This window comes from Lepidochelys olivacea (assembly GCF_965140295.1).
Source record: "Lepidochelys olivacea isolate rLepOli2 genome assembly, chromosome: 1".
In the NCBI taxonomy this organism is placed as follows: domain Eukaryota; kingdom Metazoa; phylum Chordata; order Testudines; family Cheloniidae; genus Lepidochelys; species Lepidochelys olivacea.
The window spans coordinates 50,197,768-50,213,093 of record NC_140411.1 but is presented as its reverse complement, the minus strand read 5'-3'; the positions used below and the strand labels follow the sequence as shown (position 1 = coordinate 50,213,093).

General features: G+C 43.2%; 1 protein-coding gene across 2 annotated transcripts in view; it reads right to left on the bottom strand.

Moving 5' to 3' along the window:
* PDS5B (PDS5 cohesin associated factor B) overlaps window positions 1–15,326 on the bottom strand; it is a 259,724-nt gene that overhangs the window by 57,153 nt on the left and 187,245 nt on the right. For both annotated transcript variants that reach the window (XM_084617358.1, XM_084617359.1), the window contains exons 19-23: window positions 12,759–12,864; window positions 8,334–8,494; window positions 4,304–4,427; window positions 3,329–3,487; window positions 2,502–2,570 (exon numbers count right to left, since the gene is read on the bottom strand). In XM_084617358.1, coding sequence (XP_084473484.1) covers window positions 2,502–2,570; window positions 3,329–3,487; window positions 4,304–4,427; window positions 8,334–8,494; window positions 12,759–12,864 — 619 coding nt within the window. The remainder of the gene's footprint in view (window positions 1–2,501; window positions 2,571–3,328; window positions 3,488–4,303; window positions 4,428–8,333; window positions 8,495–12,758; window positions 12,865–15,326) is intronic.

Genomic DNA, 15,326 nt, shown 5'->3' with positions numbered 1-15,326 from the left:
AAGCCAAAGAAGAGCACACTCTATAGTGCAGGGCCCATCGTAAAGGAAATACTGTGTGAATGTCTATATGAAAATACGTGTCCCTCAAAACAAGAACTACAAGCCACACTTTCACTGAGGGAGGGGATTACTGCAGCCAGGGTAGCCATTCTGAATCTTCAATGGCGAATGAAGACATTCGTCTGTCTGAGGTCCACGATGGGTCTCCAGGCCTTTTCTTTTGGAGGATTAGAAAGTATTTGGGGTAAAGACCCTTCTCCCTCTGTTGGAGCGGTAAGGGTTTCTACTGTCTCTAGCTGGACCAGCGAATCCAGCTCTTGTCTGAGAATTCTTTTCTGAGAGGGGTCGAGAAAAAGGGTGATTTGGAGAAGGGGCAGAAAGGACTCTGTTTGTGTAGCCATTTGAGATGATGTCTAGGACCCATTTGTCCGATAGGATGTGCTGCCACACTGGGATGAAATGAGCCGGGTGGAGAAAACTGATTCTGCATGGACTGGTTGACAGCTCAAGTGACCCATTAAAATGCCTACTTGGTAGGTGACGGGGTCTTATGAAGAGATGGTAGTACCCTCTCATCTCCTCAGAGGCTCACAGAAAGGGTAAGGAGCCAGTTAGCATCTATAAGGCAGTGGCTTAGAAAATTGTCTACAAGGTGCTGGGGTGTATAAGTCCAAGGAGCAGAAGGTGTGACAAGAATTCTTGAGGGAATGAAGCAATTCATCAGTCCTCAAGGGCTTCACTCTTATCTCCGTTATTTTAGGTGATGGGATGACCATCAGCAATGGAATAGTTAATGTTGGTATAGCAGTGTCATCACTGTCCCTTACAGAGATCACACTTCAATGAGATAAAAAGGGAACAGGTGAGTTCACCTCTCCCAGCCACTGCTTCAGTCTGCCTGACAAACCTGACATTGGTTTACACTTGGTTCATGTTTGAAAGGTTCTCTCTGTAGCTATGGGGCCTACAAATCTCCTTATTTAAAAAAAAACGAAAGCTTACATTCTGCACACATTTCAGTACATCAGAAGAGCCACAGAAATATATCATGCAGGCCAGATACATCCTGTGAGACATGTTTGACACCTCTAGTGTAGAGGATGCAGCACAATACACTGAAACAGTGGGTTACATATGCATGTATATTTCATAAATAAGCACAGAAAAGACAAAGATATAGCAGGTTATTTCTGAGAGAAAGTGTGGCTGGATAGATGGAATTTTAACCTGCCATAGTAGAGAACTAGGTTAAATTCCCCACTTATGTAAACTGTCACAATGAGGCATTGCTTAATAATAAAAGTTGTGAAAAATGAAGTCTTAAAATGTTAAAGGTTTTAGGTGAGCTGACATCATCAAACAGGGAACCAGGAACACAAGCCACAGGAGTGAAATGGCACTAAAAAGCAACCCAAAATGTTAGGATACATAAGGAATGGCAAAGAAAATACTTCTGAAGATATTAAAATATCATCAAAATGTATGTCCAGTTTGGGAATCTTTGCATCTTCTGAAGCATTTTGTACAGAATGGTCACTTTCCGAGACAGAATACTGGCCTAGATGGAACACTGGTATAATCTGCAATGGGAATGCCTGTCTTACCCATGTATATTTAGCCTAATAACATAATTCCACCTCATAGTTAGTACTGCACTACAGAGTTGTGTATAAATGCTTACAATTTGGTGGCTGCATAAATAGTGTATAGATCAAGGGTTCCCAAATTTGGTATGTGTACCACCGGTGATACATGAGATTGCTGGAATGGTATTCTGTAACAGGGTAGTCTGTTTCCTTTAAGGGGTAGTGGGGTCTGGGGCTAGTCAACTTTTATTCTATGACATGACCCATTTGGGGAAACAGGTGTTCAAGGGAGTAGAAGATTAGCTGGGGAATAAGAGCCAAGGTGTTAATGAAGTAGCTACCTCCTTAACATGATCAACCCCAGCTGCTAGGTGACTCCCAGTACAGGAGATAGGGCAGACAGCCTGGAGAGCAGAACTCCAGAGAAGTATCAAGTCAGCAGAATAGGATGAGATAGGAACAAGAACCAGAAGGGAGACACGAGAGCTAGGGAAGCCAGTCTGAATCACAGGCCTTCCTCAAGAAGGATGCATGTGGGGCCCCTGAACCAAGGTAAAAAGTGTGAAACACCAAGGGATGCCTTGTGGAGCAAGACTGGAACCTGGATACTGGTGGGCCGGGGAAGCCCTGTTGAATCATGGCAGAGCCCCATGAAGGAGACCTGTGGAATCCCAAGAGGAAGGAGTTGTGAGTCCAAGCCTATTCTGACAAAATTCTTATTTTATTAAACCAAACTTCTTTAGTTTTAGAAAGATCACAGGGGCAGACAGATCTGAAGGAAACATACAGAAAAAAATGATAATTATTAATGGCAGCTTCATAAATTCTGGGTATCTTTAGGTATACAGACATTATTAATTCACAATTATTATGCCAGTAAATATACACCAAGAAAAAGTTTTAAGAGCTACTTACTTTGACAAGTGTTTCAGGCGAAACTTCCTCATCTGGAACCCAAAGTTTAGTTGTCTTTTTCCCAGGAAGCTAAATAAAATTTTACATCTTGTTATGTTTAGTTTATTATACTATTACTATTATTAATAGGATACTATATTATTAATAAAGACTACTATAATCTTATTTGCTTCTGTCTGCTTTTAAAGACAAACAGCAGCATTCACTGGTTAACTATATGGCTTTTGTAATGCTAATACACGTATTCACTATTGACACAGCCAGTTTAATCATACTGAAAAAGATATTTTTTTACTGATTTCATTTTTCTATTTACAAAGAGAAAGCAATTGCTTTAAAATATAAGCCAAACAAAGTTAAATTCTTGCATTTAAGATCTGCTAACTATTTCAAAATTGGAATAAAGCCTTCTTAAAGTGTCAAGTTGTTGGCCCAAGCACAAGAGAGGAAATCCTGACCCAGCTTGAAATCAACCACAAAAATCCCATTGACTAAAATGGAGCCAGGATTTCACCAAGTGGATTTAATAGTTTTAAGTATTAGACAGTCACTTGCTGTGATCCATGAAAGGAAAACTTATTCTACACATTATCTGTGGGGTGGGGGTGAAGACTTCTTACCCCCCCCCCTTTTACTGCATAAATTTCCAGTCAAGTTAAAAAAATACATGCCAAAACACCAAAATATCTCGAGATGTATACAGACAAGTGGAAACATACATGCTACTAATTTTTATAACTATCCTAATTTTCTATTTCCTGAATATCTTACTGAAGAAAAAAAGTCAATTTCTCAAAGGCAGCACAAATAGTTAAAAAAGTACTTACCCTGTCATTCATTAGCAAATCTTTAACAATAAAGGTGGCTACCAAGGATTTCAAAGGGGCAGCAAATTGGTCTGGGGCCAGCATGGCTATATGACCAATAGAAACCAATGGTGTAATGAGATGTTCAAGGTTGCTTGGATCAAGGCTCTTATGCAGTGGCTAAAAGATAAATACAGGCAACAAATTCAGATCATACCAATCTAATCAGTTTAGCTATACTAAAAAAAGTATTTATTATTGAACACTAAAAATTCCATTCAATTAAAAGTTTCACCTGCTACAGGAACACATTCCCTCCCTCCCTCCACACACACACACACAACCCCCTAAACCCTCCCCTCCCACCCCCCAAAAGCATTGCAGGAATTATGAACTCATTAGATTAACGGATATATTTTTCTGTGTTGTTAAATTGATGTCACATTCCATCCCTCAAAATTACTATTTCAGTAGTGGACTAAGTGATTCTTCTTTGAATAGTGATTTAAGGTCCTTCAAGATCAAAGGTACTATAAAAGTTAATTATAAAGGATTATAAACGCATAAATTTCCATTAGTCCCATTTAATTCCATTTACCCCAAGCTTCCAAAGGAAAGTGAACGATTTACACACTGTTCCCTTTCCGAATACAAACTGAACCATCAAGGACTGCTTGCTGGAGCCTGTTATCACTACAGGTAAGCGTAGACCTTCTACCAGAATCTATTCAACCAGCAAGATTGGAGCCCTTTAATATGACCTCCACTGCACCAACAAGAACTATTCATTTGAGATTGAAGGGAGAAAGGAAAAAAGTTTATTTCCTTTAGTTTTATGCCTTGGATACTGGGGAAGGACTGATAGAATAACTTGTGTTTCAAGATCAGTTTCCACTATACTCCTTATTTTAACAAAATAATAAAAATACAGAGGCATAAATATGAATATGCAATGTGAAGATTAAAAGAAAAATAATTAAAACCTTTTTTTCTTACCTCAAATATCTGTGCAAACTGTGTTTCTTTGCTGGAAAATATTGCATGGATGCAGTGAATGGCATACTTGGCCTGACGAGGGGGGCCTTTTTTAGCCTTGTGATGCAAAACTGGGAGCAAAGCACTGAAAGTAAAAAGTGAATATCTTTTACAAATTTTAAAGTTTGCTACTTTATGTGTTTTCACAATATAGCTATACAAAAGAAACTCTTATTTGCACAAATGACTGGGGGACTCCTTGGGAAATTCAGTTTTTTCCCTGTCCTTCATCTGGTTCTACAAATGTTAAATATGAAAGAATATCTTTCCAGCATTACAAAAGTGATTAACTTAGGTAACAGACTGTGGTAACTGAAGTACGGTAATATGGAGTTAGTTTTCAGACATGCACACTGTGTATCCATAGCCTGAGAATTGGAAAGTAATAGTGTCCATTGGTACGCACACACCCCTTTGGCTCACCTCGTGGTTTTCTGAGGTGATAAAGAGATGGAGAGATCAACCGCCTCTCCAGTTCCATCTCTACCTCAAATCTAACAGATACAAAGCAAAGGGGAAGGAGAGCGGAAAGTGGAATACAATAGGCACCATACATCTCAAAGAACCTCCAGTTACAGCCAAGTAACTTCCTCTTCTTTTTCAAGTGATAGTCCCTATTGCATACCACTGAGGGTGATTAACAAGCAATACCTCAGTCAAAGGAGGGTGCAAGGATGAAGTTGGAATGGTTAAACAGAAGACAGGTGTGCTGAAGGAGGAATCTGCCACTGCATCCTGCACCAAGGTGTAATGCTCAGCAACACTGTGTACTGAACTCCACACGGCTGCTCTACATATGTACCCAAGAGGCATACCATTGAAGGAGGCCATGGGTCTGAATGAGGTCTTGTGGCAACTTCCATGAGGTGCTTCTGAAGGCAGAGAGCCCAGCCTTCTCAGGTACAGCTGGGGAAGGATGGACAGATACTGCACTGGGATGCAATGTGGGCTTCTCCCAAGAAGCAAAGGCAAGGTTAAAGTTCGTCGCTGACAGAGAAGGAATGCGGGCAGGAGGCGCAGATTTTAAAGCCTAGCGTCTTCGGCATAGTCCAGTACAAGCACATGGCTACAAGGGGGAGGGAGAATATTTCTGCAGAAACACCGCCCCCACCAAGGTCCCAATTCTACTCCTAAAACTAGTTAACTACAAAAAAGGACTATATAAATAGTAAAAACAGTAAAATACTCAAACTATGTACAACTATATATTTTCAGAAGTTCATCACATGCAAGAGGACACTATAGCGCTGACCTGGACTATATGGTGGTTAGAAGGAATTGCAGACATGGTTAGTCTGCCCTGTCCTTTATCACCTCAGACAAAACCATGACGTGAGCCTATGGTACATGCATGAAAAAACGGTTACCTACCTTTCATAGCTGCTGCTCTTCGAGATGTGTTGCTCAAGTCCATTCCATTCTAGGTGCGCGCACCCACATGCATAGCCATTGGAGATTTTTGCCTTAGCAGTACCCACAGGGCTGGCTGTGGCGCCCTCTGGAGTGCCACGTTCGTGCCGCGATATATCAGGTGCCACCAGTCCTACACCCTCTCTGTTCCTTCTTGCCAATAACTTCAACTTTTTCTCAGCCCGTTTCGAGATGAGCAAGATGGAGGAGGCGGTCTGCCACAAGGCCTTGGCTATCTTGAGGACCCCCTCATACACACACAGGGCAACCCAGGCGGGCGTACTAGCTGAGAGAAGGTTGAAGAGGGCGTCCTCCTGCTGCACCATATCTTGCACCTCGAGCCCCAAGTTCTCAGCCACACACCAGAGAAGGGCTTGATGCTCCCTAAACCCATCCAGCAGGCCAGCTCTAGAAGGTCCTGTGATTGCCTCATCTGGGGATGAAGAGGAAGACTGAACTGCCGGTGGGGATGCTGGAGTCTCGACCACTGTCATAGAAAGGAGCTTTGGGATGGGCACAGGTTCCTCCACCCCGACCTCTGAACGGGCTTCTGGTACAGGGTCCGGGGCCAGTGGGGCCGCCACCAGATGTTCCATCACGGCCACCGACAAGTGCTGTGAAGGAGGCATCATCACAACCTGCATGCCCCTCTCGCTCCAATGAGGTCACTGCACTGGCCGTGCAGTCATTGAGCTGCCATTGAAAAAGGAGCGGGCTCCCGTGCCTAGTGATGTCGATGAGACCATGACGACGGGCTGAACTGGCCCTCTGTACCGGAGGAACCCCCTTTCAGTGACCAGAAAGGAGCAGTCTACGCCTGCATTTGTTTGCTGGTCTGGCTACTGGTGACCACTGCTCAGATGTAACTGAATGGTAACTGTACTGTGGAAGGGAGAACTGGTACCACGAACATTCCCACCATGCTAGTGATTGGGACTGATGCCTAGATGACGATTGTTGAGAAAGTGAACAATGCCAGGAATAGTAAGGGGAGCGTTGGCCCCGTGCCAGAGAGTAGTGCCGTGGGGATCTGGGAACTCGCCTGAACGACCAATGATGCAGTGTTGTTCCTGTCTCCTGATGGGTCTTAATGGTGGACTTGTCCTCTTGGGGAGCCTTAGCTGTGTCCTACGGCACCAGGTTTGTCATCGGAGCAGGTAGAGACCTGTGCTCTCCCTGCGCCATGGGAGCCTAGGATGATGAAGCTGCAGGCAGGAGTGCGGATCCCCTACTGCTCCCAAGAATCAGTGGTGGACCTTTAAGGGGGCTGGGCGCCCCAGCCAGGGATGCACAATCGTGTAGTTCTGGAGCAGTCTGGTGGGCAGGCCTGCGTCCCTTGATAGATGACCCCTGGGCCTTCTTGCTTGGTGCTGGGGCACGCTTCTTTCCATTCTTCTTCGGCACCAGTGATGGCGAACGGCGCCCGAAGTCAGGTGCCTATGAGGCGCTGCACATGGAGGCCGAGGCACCTGGTGCAACCTCCCCGGACAGCTTGGAAGCTGGGTGGAGGGCGGACTCCATCAGGAGAACCCTGAGGCCGATGTCCCGATCCTTCTGGGTGCAGGGCTGAAAGTTTTTGTAGATCCAGCATCTCTCCTTAGCATGTTTCAGAGTAACAGCCGTGTTAGTCTGTATTCGCAAAAACAAAAGGAGTACTTGTGGCACCTTAGAGACTAACCAATTTATTTGAGCATGAGCTGTAGCTCACGAAAGCTCATGCTCAAATAAATTGGTTAGTCTCTAAGGTGCCACAAGTACTCCTTTTCTTTTCTCCTTAGCATGTGACTCCCCCAGGCACTTAAGGCAGCTGCTGTGGGGGAGTCACTTGCAGGCATAGGCCTGCTGCAGTCACAGCAGGGCTTGAACCCAGGAGATTAGGGCATGTGCCACCTGGGGCAAGTCCAGCTGGGACCCTAACTACTAACTGACACTTAACTACTTAAGAACTACTTAACACTAGTAAAGCAAACTATATACAATGGCCTTAAAGCACGAAGTTCAGAATGGTAAGACAACAGTTAGCTCTTGCTAAGCAAGAAAGGCGCTCTGACTGACCACCACGGGCGATCAGAAGGAACTGTGAGGGCATAGGGCTGGCAGCGCCTGACATATCGTGGCATGAGCATGGCACTCCAGAGTGCGCCACAGCTAAGGCAAAAATCTCCAACAGCCATGCACGTTGGCGCACACACCTAGAATAGAATCGACATGAGCAAGCATTCGAAGAACTAATGGATGTTACTGCTTTCAAATTCTCTCACTCCGGATGCATAGTGCGCATGCATAAACAGTCAGTGCAATACAATAGGGACCATCATTCGAAGAAACACTGCTTTTCACCTATTACTTGCACTTCTACCTTTCATCAGTTAATGCATTTAAGGGTTTTTAAACCGCACTGCTATTCTTATTAAAAGCCTGAGTGCCACAAACTTTTCTTTGGAGTAACATAGAGTCCTTCCAAAAAAAAAAAAAAAAAAAAGGATGTTAAATATAGCACTTCCACATGAATAAAATGTAACCTCTAGAATTCCATTTAATAAAGAACTGTACTCAAATAGAACAGTATAATCGAACTCACGATCTGATGTGAGGAAAGTCCTCTTCAATTTTACTTCCTGTGTTTTTAAAAATTTGTAATGCAGCTTCTGCCACCTTTTCATCATCCATTTTCAGGCAAGCCAGAAGGGATTCAAAAGTTTCAGCTGAATGGAATGAGATAGGGTGTGTAAATGACAGGACCTGCAACAAGGAAGTGACAAGTCACATGTTAACTTTAAAAAAACAACCCCACAATTGTTTAAATTATCAAGTGTTATCATCTGCCATATTTTGAACCCTTAGAATACACTGCAGTTTTTTGGAAAAGCAATCCTACCTCTCACCTCTCCATTGAAGACCTTCTTTCCCTCACTTCTGCTCACTTGTCTCCCTGTGCTCATGGTCTTAACAATGTTTATGTGCTTTCCCCATCCTCAACCTCCCTTCACAATCCTTTGATTCTGTTTTTTTTCCTGTGTCCAGCGGTGGGGTCTCCCAAAACATTTATCCCTAACACTTTAGACTGCCCTTGCCCATCCTATTCCATCCTGCCTCGCCATCTCCTTCTCTCTCCTGGCTCTTTCCCTTTTCTCTCAAAGAACAGACGATCTCTGACCATAAAGAAAAACACTACTAGATCCTACTTCATTCTCTATCACCTCTCCTTCCCTTCATTGCCTTGAGTAGGCTGTTGATTTTTTGGAGCCTCAACTTCCTCCCTTTCACACCTGATTATGTCCTCTCCACTTTGCTGAAATGGTCTTCATGAAAAATCACTAATGACATATTTTTCAAATTTGTGTGCTTTTTTTCATACTCCATGATTTCTTTGCTTCCTTTCACATTGCTGACTATCCCTCTCTTCCTTGGTCTTCTCTGGACTCTATCCTTTCCTAGCTCTCCACCAGCCTTTCTGACCACTTTATCAGCATTAATTTCAGTGGATTCTCTTCCTCCTCCCTCTCTTCTCTGTTGATAGTCACACAGTTCAGTTCTGTCCTAGATCCATCTTTCTCCATTGTCTTCCTGAGCGACATCTTGGCTCGTATGGTCTTCCTTACCACCTCTGATGACAAGTCAAACCTACCCTTTCACTCTTGACTTCTTCCAACCTTGTCCAGACATGTACAGATCTTCAACTATGGATGTTAAACATCTACACTCGCCCTTCCCCATTCCCAAATTACCATATTGTTAAACAAACTGGCCTCAGATCTCTGGATAATCTGGGCTATATGTTCTGCAGACGTCAAAGTCTACAGAGCTCTCATCTTTAATTGTCTGAATCCAACTGTCAATTTTTGGTGACCCAGAAGAGTTTCATAAACTTGAGGCTGTACTCTACAGCATTAATGTATCTGATGCCATAAACACAACTAAGCATATATGATATGAGCAACACAGTGGAACCCCTTATAGTGAAGTCAGATCATTACATTCTGTACTGCTTCAGTTAAAGAGATTTTCACGTTGTTCAGAGTACACATTTGTAAATCGTAAGGTGATGAGCTCTTCCCCATTTTTTATTTTGTCAGAGTTACAAGAAAAACAGGAGAACAGGAGAGACATAGGAACTTTGTTTAACTATGTTTATACCATGTCTAGTGTAAGAGATTGATCCTGACTGGGGCCTTGGCATACTATCCCAATATTAATATTATATGTAATAATAAACTGTGGTAAAAATTAGGAATTGGCTGTTCTTTGAATAAAACAGTGATTTTAAAATATTAAACGATTTGACTATAGCGAGGTTCCACTGTAGTTGGTTTCTGAAGAAAAGGGAGGCAGAGGCAAGTCACTCTCCTATGGATTAGAAAGAGTCATACCAGCAACTCAAGGATGAAGCCCAAAGGAAAATCCATGACATCAAAAATAAGTAGTGGTGAGAAAAGGCCTAGGAGATTGAGCTTTATGCTGATAAACATGACGTGAGGAGTTTCTTTCAGGCAATAAGGGCCATTTATGGCCCATGCTCCCATGAACCCACACCACTCTGAGCCCAAGACGGGTCAACATATTTTAAGCACAGCGAAGCAATGAAAGCCAGATGGAAGGAGCATTTTGAGTTACTCCTGAACCGTGAATCAACGGTCTCTGATGCCACTATCGAATCTATACCTCAATGACATGAAAGAGAATCTCTTGCTGACACCCTACTCTTGAAGAAGTAACACGAGCCATTATGCAAACTAAGAACAAGGCAGCAGGGCCAGATGGCATATTACCTGAAGTCGACAAGTTTGGAGGTGAAGAACTGGTAGGGAAGCTCTACAAACTTTTTCTTCATATCTGATATAATGAGAAGATTCCAGAAGACTTAAGAAATGCTATCATTGTTACAATTTTTAAGAGATAAATCGGAGTATGGAAACTATCGAGGCACTGCCTTGCTATCTAAGTAGGGAAAATTCTTGCCTGTATCCTCTCAAACCGATTACTTCCCTTGCTGAGGAAATATTGCCAGAATCTCAGTGCAGTTTTAGACTATCCCGCGGGACAACCAACATGATCTTCGTTGCCTGGCAAATCTAGGAAAAGTCTCAGAAGCACAATCAGAACCTGTACATGGCTTTCATCGATTTGACAAAGGCCTTTGACTCTGTCAACCGCGAAGCCCTGTGGAAGGTACTGGCCAGATTTGGCTGCCCTCCAAAATTTATTAAGGTCCTAATGCTTCTCCATGATCTGTCATGGTTCTCTGTAATGGCCTTGAGACGGAACCGTTCGTCATCAAAACTGGGGTTAAGCAAGGATGCATTATTGCTCCAACCCTGTTTTCCATCTATTTAGCAGTCATTTTGGTCCTCGTTAAAGATCACCTCCCCAGTGGAGTTGACATTAAATACAGAATGGATGGGCAGCTTTTTAACCTTCGACATCTCTGCTCTAAGTCTAAAGTCTTCAGTGCCTCCATTACTGATCTTCAGCGTGCTGCTGACTGCGTCATCTTCATGCACATTGAGAATGACCTTCAGTCCATACTGGATTTCTTGCACAACCTTACCAAAGCCTAGGACTCTCACTCAATATTGCCAAGACTAAAGTTCTCTATCAACCTGCTTCAGGCCTTGCACATGACCCACCACAAATCACCACTGAGGGTCAAACTTTGGAGAGAGTTGAGCACTTTTGCTAGCTCAGTAGCCAACTTCCTCAAAATGCAAAAATCGACAGTAAGATCCAGCATCTGGTCCAGTGCACAGGTGTTTCCTTTGGGAAATTGCTCTGACGCATTTTCACGGACCATGACCTATGACAGGACATGAAGATCCAGGTCTATAAGACAATTGTTCCTACACTCCTCTATGGATGTGAAACCTGGGTGACCTATTGAGAGCACCTCAAGAGTTTGGAGAGGTATCACCACCGATGCCTCTGGAAGATCCTTTGCATCAAGTGGCAAGATCGCCGCACTAATGCCAGCATCCTCGCTGAAGCCAGTCACTAGCATTGAAGCAATGATCCTCATGCACCAACTTCGCTGGGCTGGACACTGCGTGTGGATGCCAGACTCTCGCCTCCCAAAACAAGTCCTCTACTCTCAGCTCACGCTGGTCAGAGATTCCATGGTCGTCAGAGGAAACGCTACAAAGGCACACTGAAAGCATGTCTTAAGAAAACTGATGTGGACATCGCAAGCTGGGAAGAGCAAACTACCATCTGACCCCAATGGCACCATATCCTCTATCAGGCAGCGACCTGCTTCGAGAAGCACCTTGCCCTCGAAGCTGAAAAGGTACAGAGGAGGAAGGAAAAAGAAATAACTTCCTCCCAGCAGGCTGCTGGCCTGCCACAAAAATGTCTGTAGCTACTGCAGACAGATTTGCAGTTTCAGGATCAGACTCCTGAGTCATCTCAGGACCCATATGTAAATCCATGTAGAGATCATCCTCAAATCGAGGGATCACCAATCAATCAATCCAATCAGTACCTTGATTGACAAGTTATGCAGCAACACAAGACAATACATATGATAAAGGTGAAAATGGTTGCACTAATGATTGCTAGCGTGTGTGTGTGTACACAACAGGACAAAGGAATAAAACCAAAAGGTGATGGATGGAAGTGCAGGCAAATGCGCACTCCAATAGCTATAGCTCAGACCTGAACCTCCAAAAGAGAATACTTTCAATTTTAAGATAAATTTTTAAAGAGAATATATAGCACGGTGTATATAAATATCCTCACTACCTTTTATTTACATCATGCATGAAAAAAGGACACAGTAATATTTGAGTATAGTTGTGAAGAGATACTGAGCTTGCAATTATAGTTTCTATTGCTCTATCACTTTATTACTCTATCTAACGTGAAGAGTATGGAAAACATTTTCTTCTGGATAACTGCGGTAAAGCCAACAGTAGCTTAAGAAATTTAGAATAATATATTTTAACAAAGTTATTTTAGAGAATTTTAAAAAAAAGCTATCTTACTGTTCACTGAACAACAAGAGAAAATTTACCTTAAGCAATTCAAGACCTGCTCTGATTGCCTGATCAGTAGGTACACCTTCATCTTCATCATCTGCTGTTCCATCTATAGACTTGTTTACTTGCTTGATAAGGGCACTGAGAAATGGAAAAACAGAACGTTGACTCAAAGTTACAAATTACTGCAGATTTCAGCAAACACATCCATTTCTAAAACATTAAGTTCAAATCTATTAGAAAGGCACTGTTAATCAGCCTTCCACAAATATCTGATTGCTCTTCCCTAATATATAATTTGAGACAATGGCTCTAATGTAATATTTACACTCACAAAACTGCCTTGTTTACAATAATGAATATATAAGCTGTAAATAAATTACTCTGTTTAAGGGAGACCAATGCGAAGTAAGTGAATAGTTTGAGTGCTACTAGAAAATTAAGTTAGTTAAAATGTTATTTTTCCACTTCAGATTACTGGCTATCATGGTTTCTTAGAACTGATAAACTCAGAGGTTGCTCGTTATTTAGCCTACAGCCAGAATTTTAGGAGATGAGTGGTAAAATAAAATCTATACTTTTTTCTTTCTAAGTGTACATTAAAGATGACAGATACTGTAAAATTGGAAGTAAAGCTTGATTGCTCTTCCTTGCATTACACTTGAAGGGGAGCTGTGATTGCCAGACTAGACATGTTTGGCAATGCAGAGGCAGCTGCTCAGAGACACTCCTGAAAAATATTGTTCGTAATCCCTGGGTTCGCTCTCACAGAAAGGGAGTTTAGGATGACATTTTTTCAAAAACTCAAAATTTTCCTGTTTCCTGACTGGGCCTAGTCAAAACATCCGCACAAACATATTACTTCTGGTCGCTCTTAAAAACATATTTGTATTGAAGATGGAGCTGGCAGCAACAGCTATACTTAAGCAGCAGCAACTTCACGTTGCTAAGATGTAGCCATGGTGGTGTGCAAAATGGACTTCCATTTTGAACGATCCCTTGCAAATACTTCTTCCTTCAGCAAGAGTTAGTATGGAAGAGTTTAGGTTTAAACCCCTCATAATTGCATCTTCCAACATCATTTCTGGTTCGCTTCGTACTCTACTTCCTTCAACCTTAGCTCTAGAAACCTTCTGTAAACCTTCTTCTACATGTTGGACATGACCCCACCACTGCAGTTGTCTTTTTCTCAACTGGTTCAAGACTGCAACTTGTTGGGATCACCTAAGTATCTCCTTGTTTATGATTAAATCGAACCGACAGATGTTAATCATAGGACTGGAAGGGACCTCCAGAAGTCATCTAGTCCAGTCCCCTGCACTCATGGCAGGACTAAGTATAAGCTAGACTATTCCTGACAGGTGTTTGTCCATCCTGTTCATAAAAATCTCCAATGATGGAGATTCCACAACCCTCCTAGGCAATTTATTCTAGAGCTTAACCACCCTGACAGTTGGGAAGTTTTTCCTAATGTCCAATTTAAACCTTCCTCGCTGTAATTTAAGTTCATTGCTTCTTGTCCTGTCCTCAGAGGTTAAGAACAATTTTTCTCCCTCCTCCTTGTAACAACCTTTTATATACTTGAAAACTCTTATGTCCCGTCTCAGTCCTCTCTTTTCCAGACTAAACAAACCAAATTTTTAAAAACTTCCCTCATAGATCATGTTCTCTAGCCTTTAATCATTTTTGTTGCTCTTCTCTGGACTTTCTCCAATTTGTCCACCTCTTTCCTGAAATGTGGTGCCCAGAACTGGACACAATACTCCAGCTGAGGCCTAATCAGCACAGAGTAGAGCAGAAAAGACTATTACCTTTTCCGTAACTGGTGTTCGAGATGTGTTGCTCATGTCTATTCCACAATAGGTGTGCGTGCTCGCCACGTGCACCGGCACCAGAAGTTTTCCGCCTAACAGTACCTGTAAGGGGGAGCACCCCTCACGACCCCTGGAGTGGCGTCTGCCTGGCACAGTATAAGGGGAGCTGCACCCTCCCCCCACCCTCAGTTCCTTCTTGCCAGACAACTCTGACAGAGGGAAAGGAGGGTGGGATGTGGAATAAACATGAGGAACACATCTCGAAGAACACCAGTTACGGAAAAGGTAACTGTCTTTTCTTCTTTGAGTGATTGCTCATGTGTATTTGACAATAGGTGATTCTAAGCTATATCTATTGGAAATGGGTAGGAGTTCACAAGTTCCCAAGACAGAGGACAGCCCTGCTGAACCCAGAGTCATCCCTGGTTGAGGAGACAATCGCATAGTGCAAGGTGAACGTCTGAACCAAAGACCACGTGGCGGCCCTACAAATGTCCTGGATGGGGATGTGGGCCACGAAGGCAGCAGAAGAGGCCTGAGCCCGAGTCAAGTGTGCCCTTACAATGGTGGCGGGGGGACACCCACCAGCTCATAGCAGGACCGGATGCAAGAAGTGATCCTACTGGAAAGCCGCTGAATGGAAATCCGCTGGCCGCTCGCACACTTCGCCGAGGCGACAAGCAGTTGTGAGGACTTCCTGAACGGCTTGGTCCACTCGAGGTAGAAAGCCAGAGCCCGCCACACATCGAGCATGTGGAGACTGTGTTCCTCACTGGACACGTGAGGCTT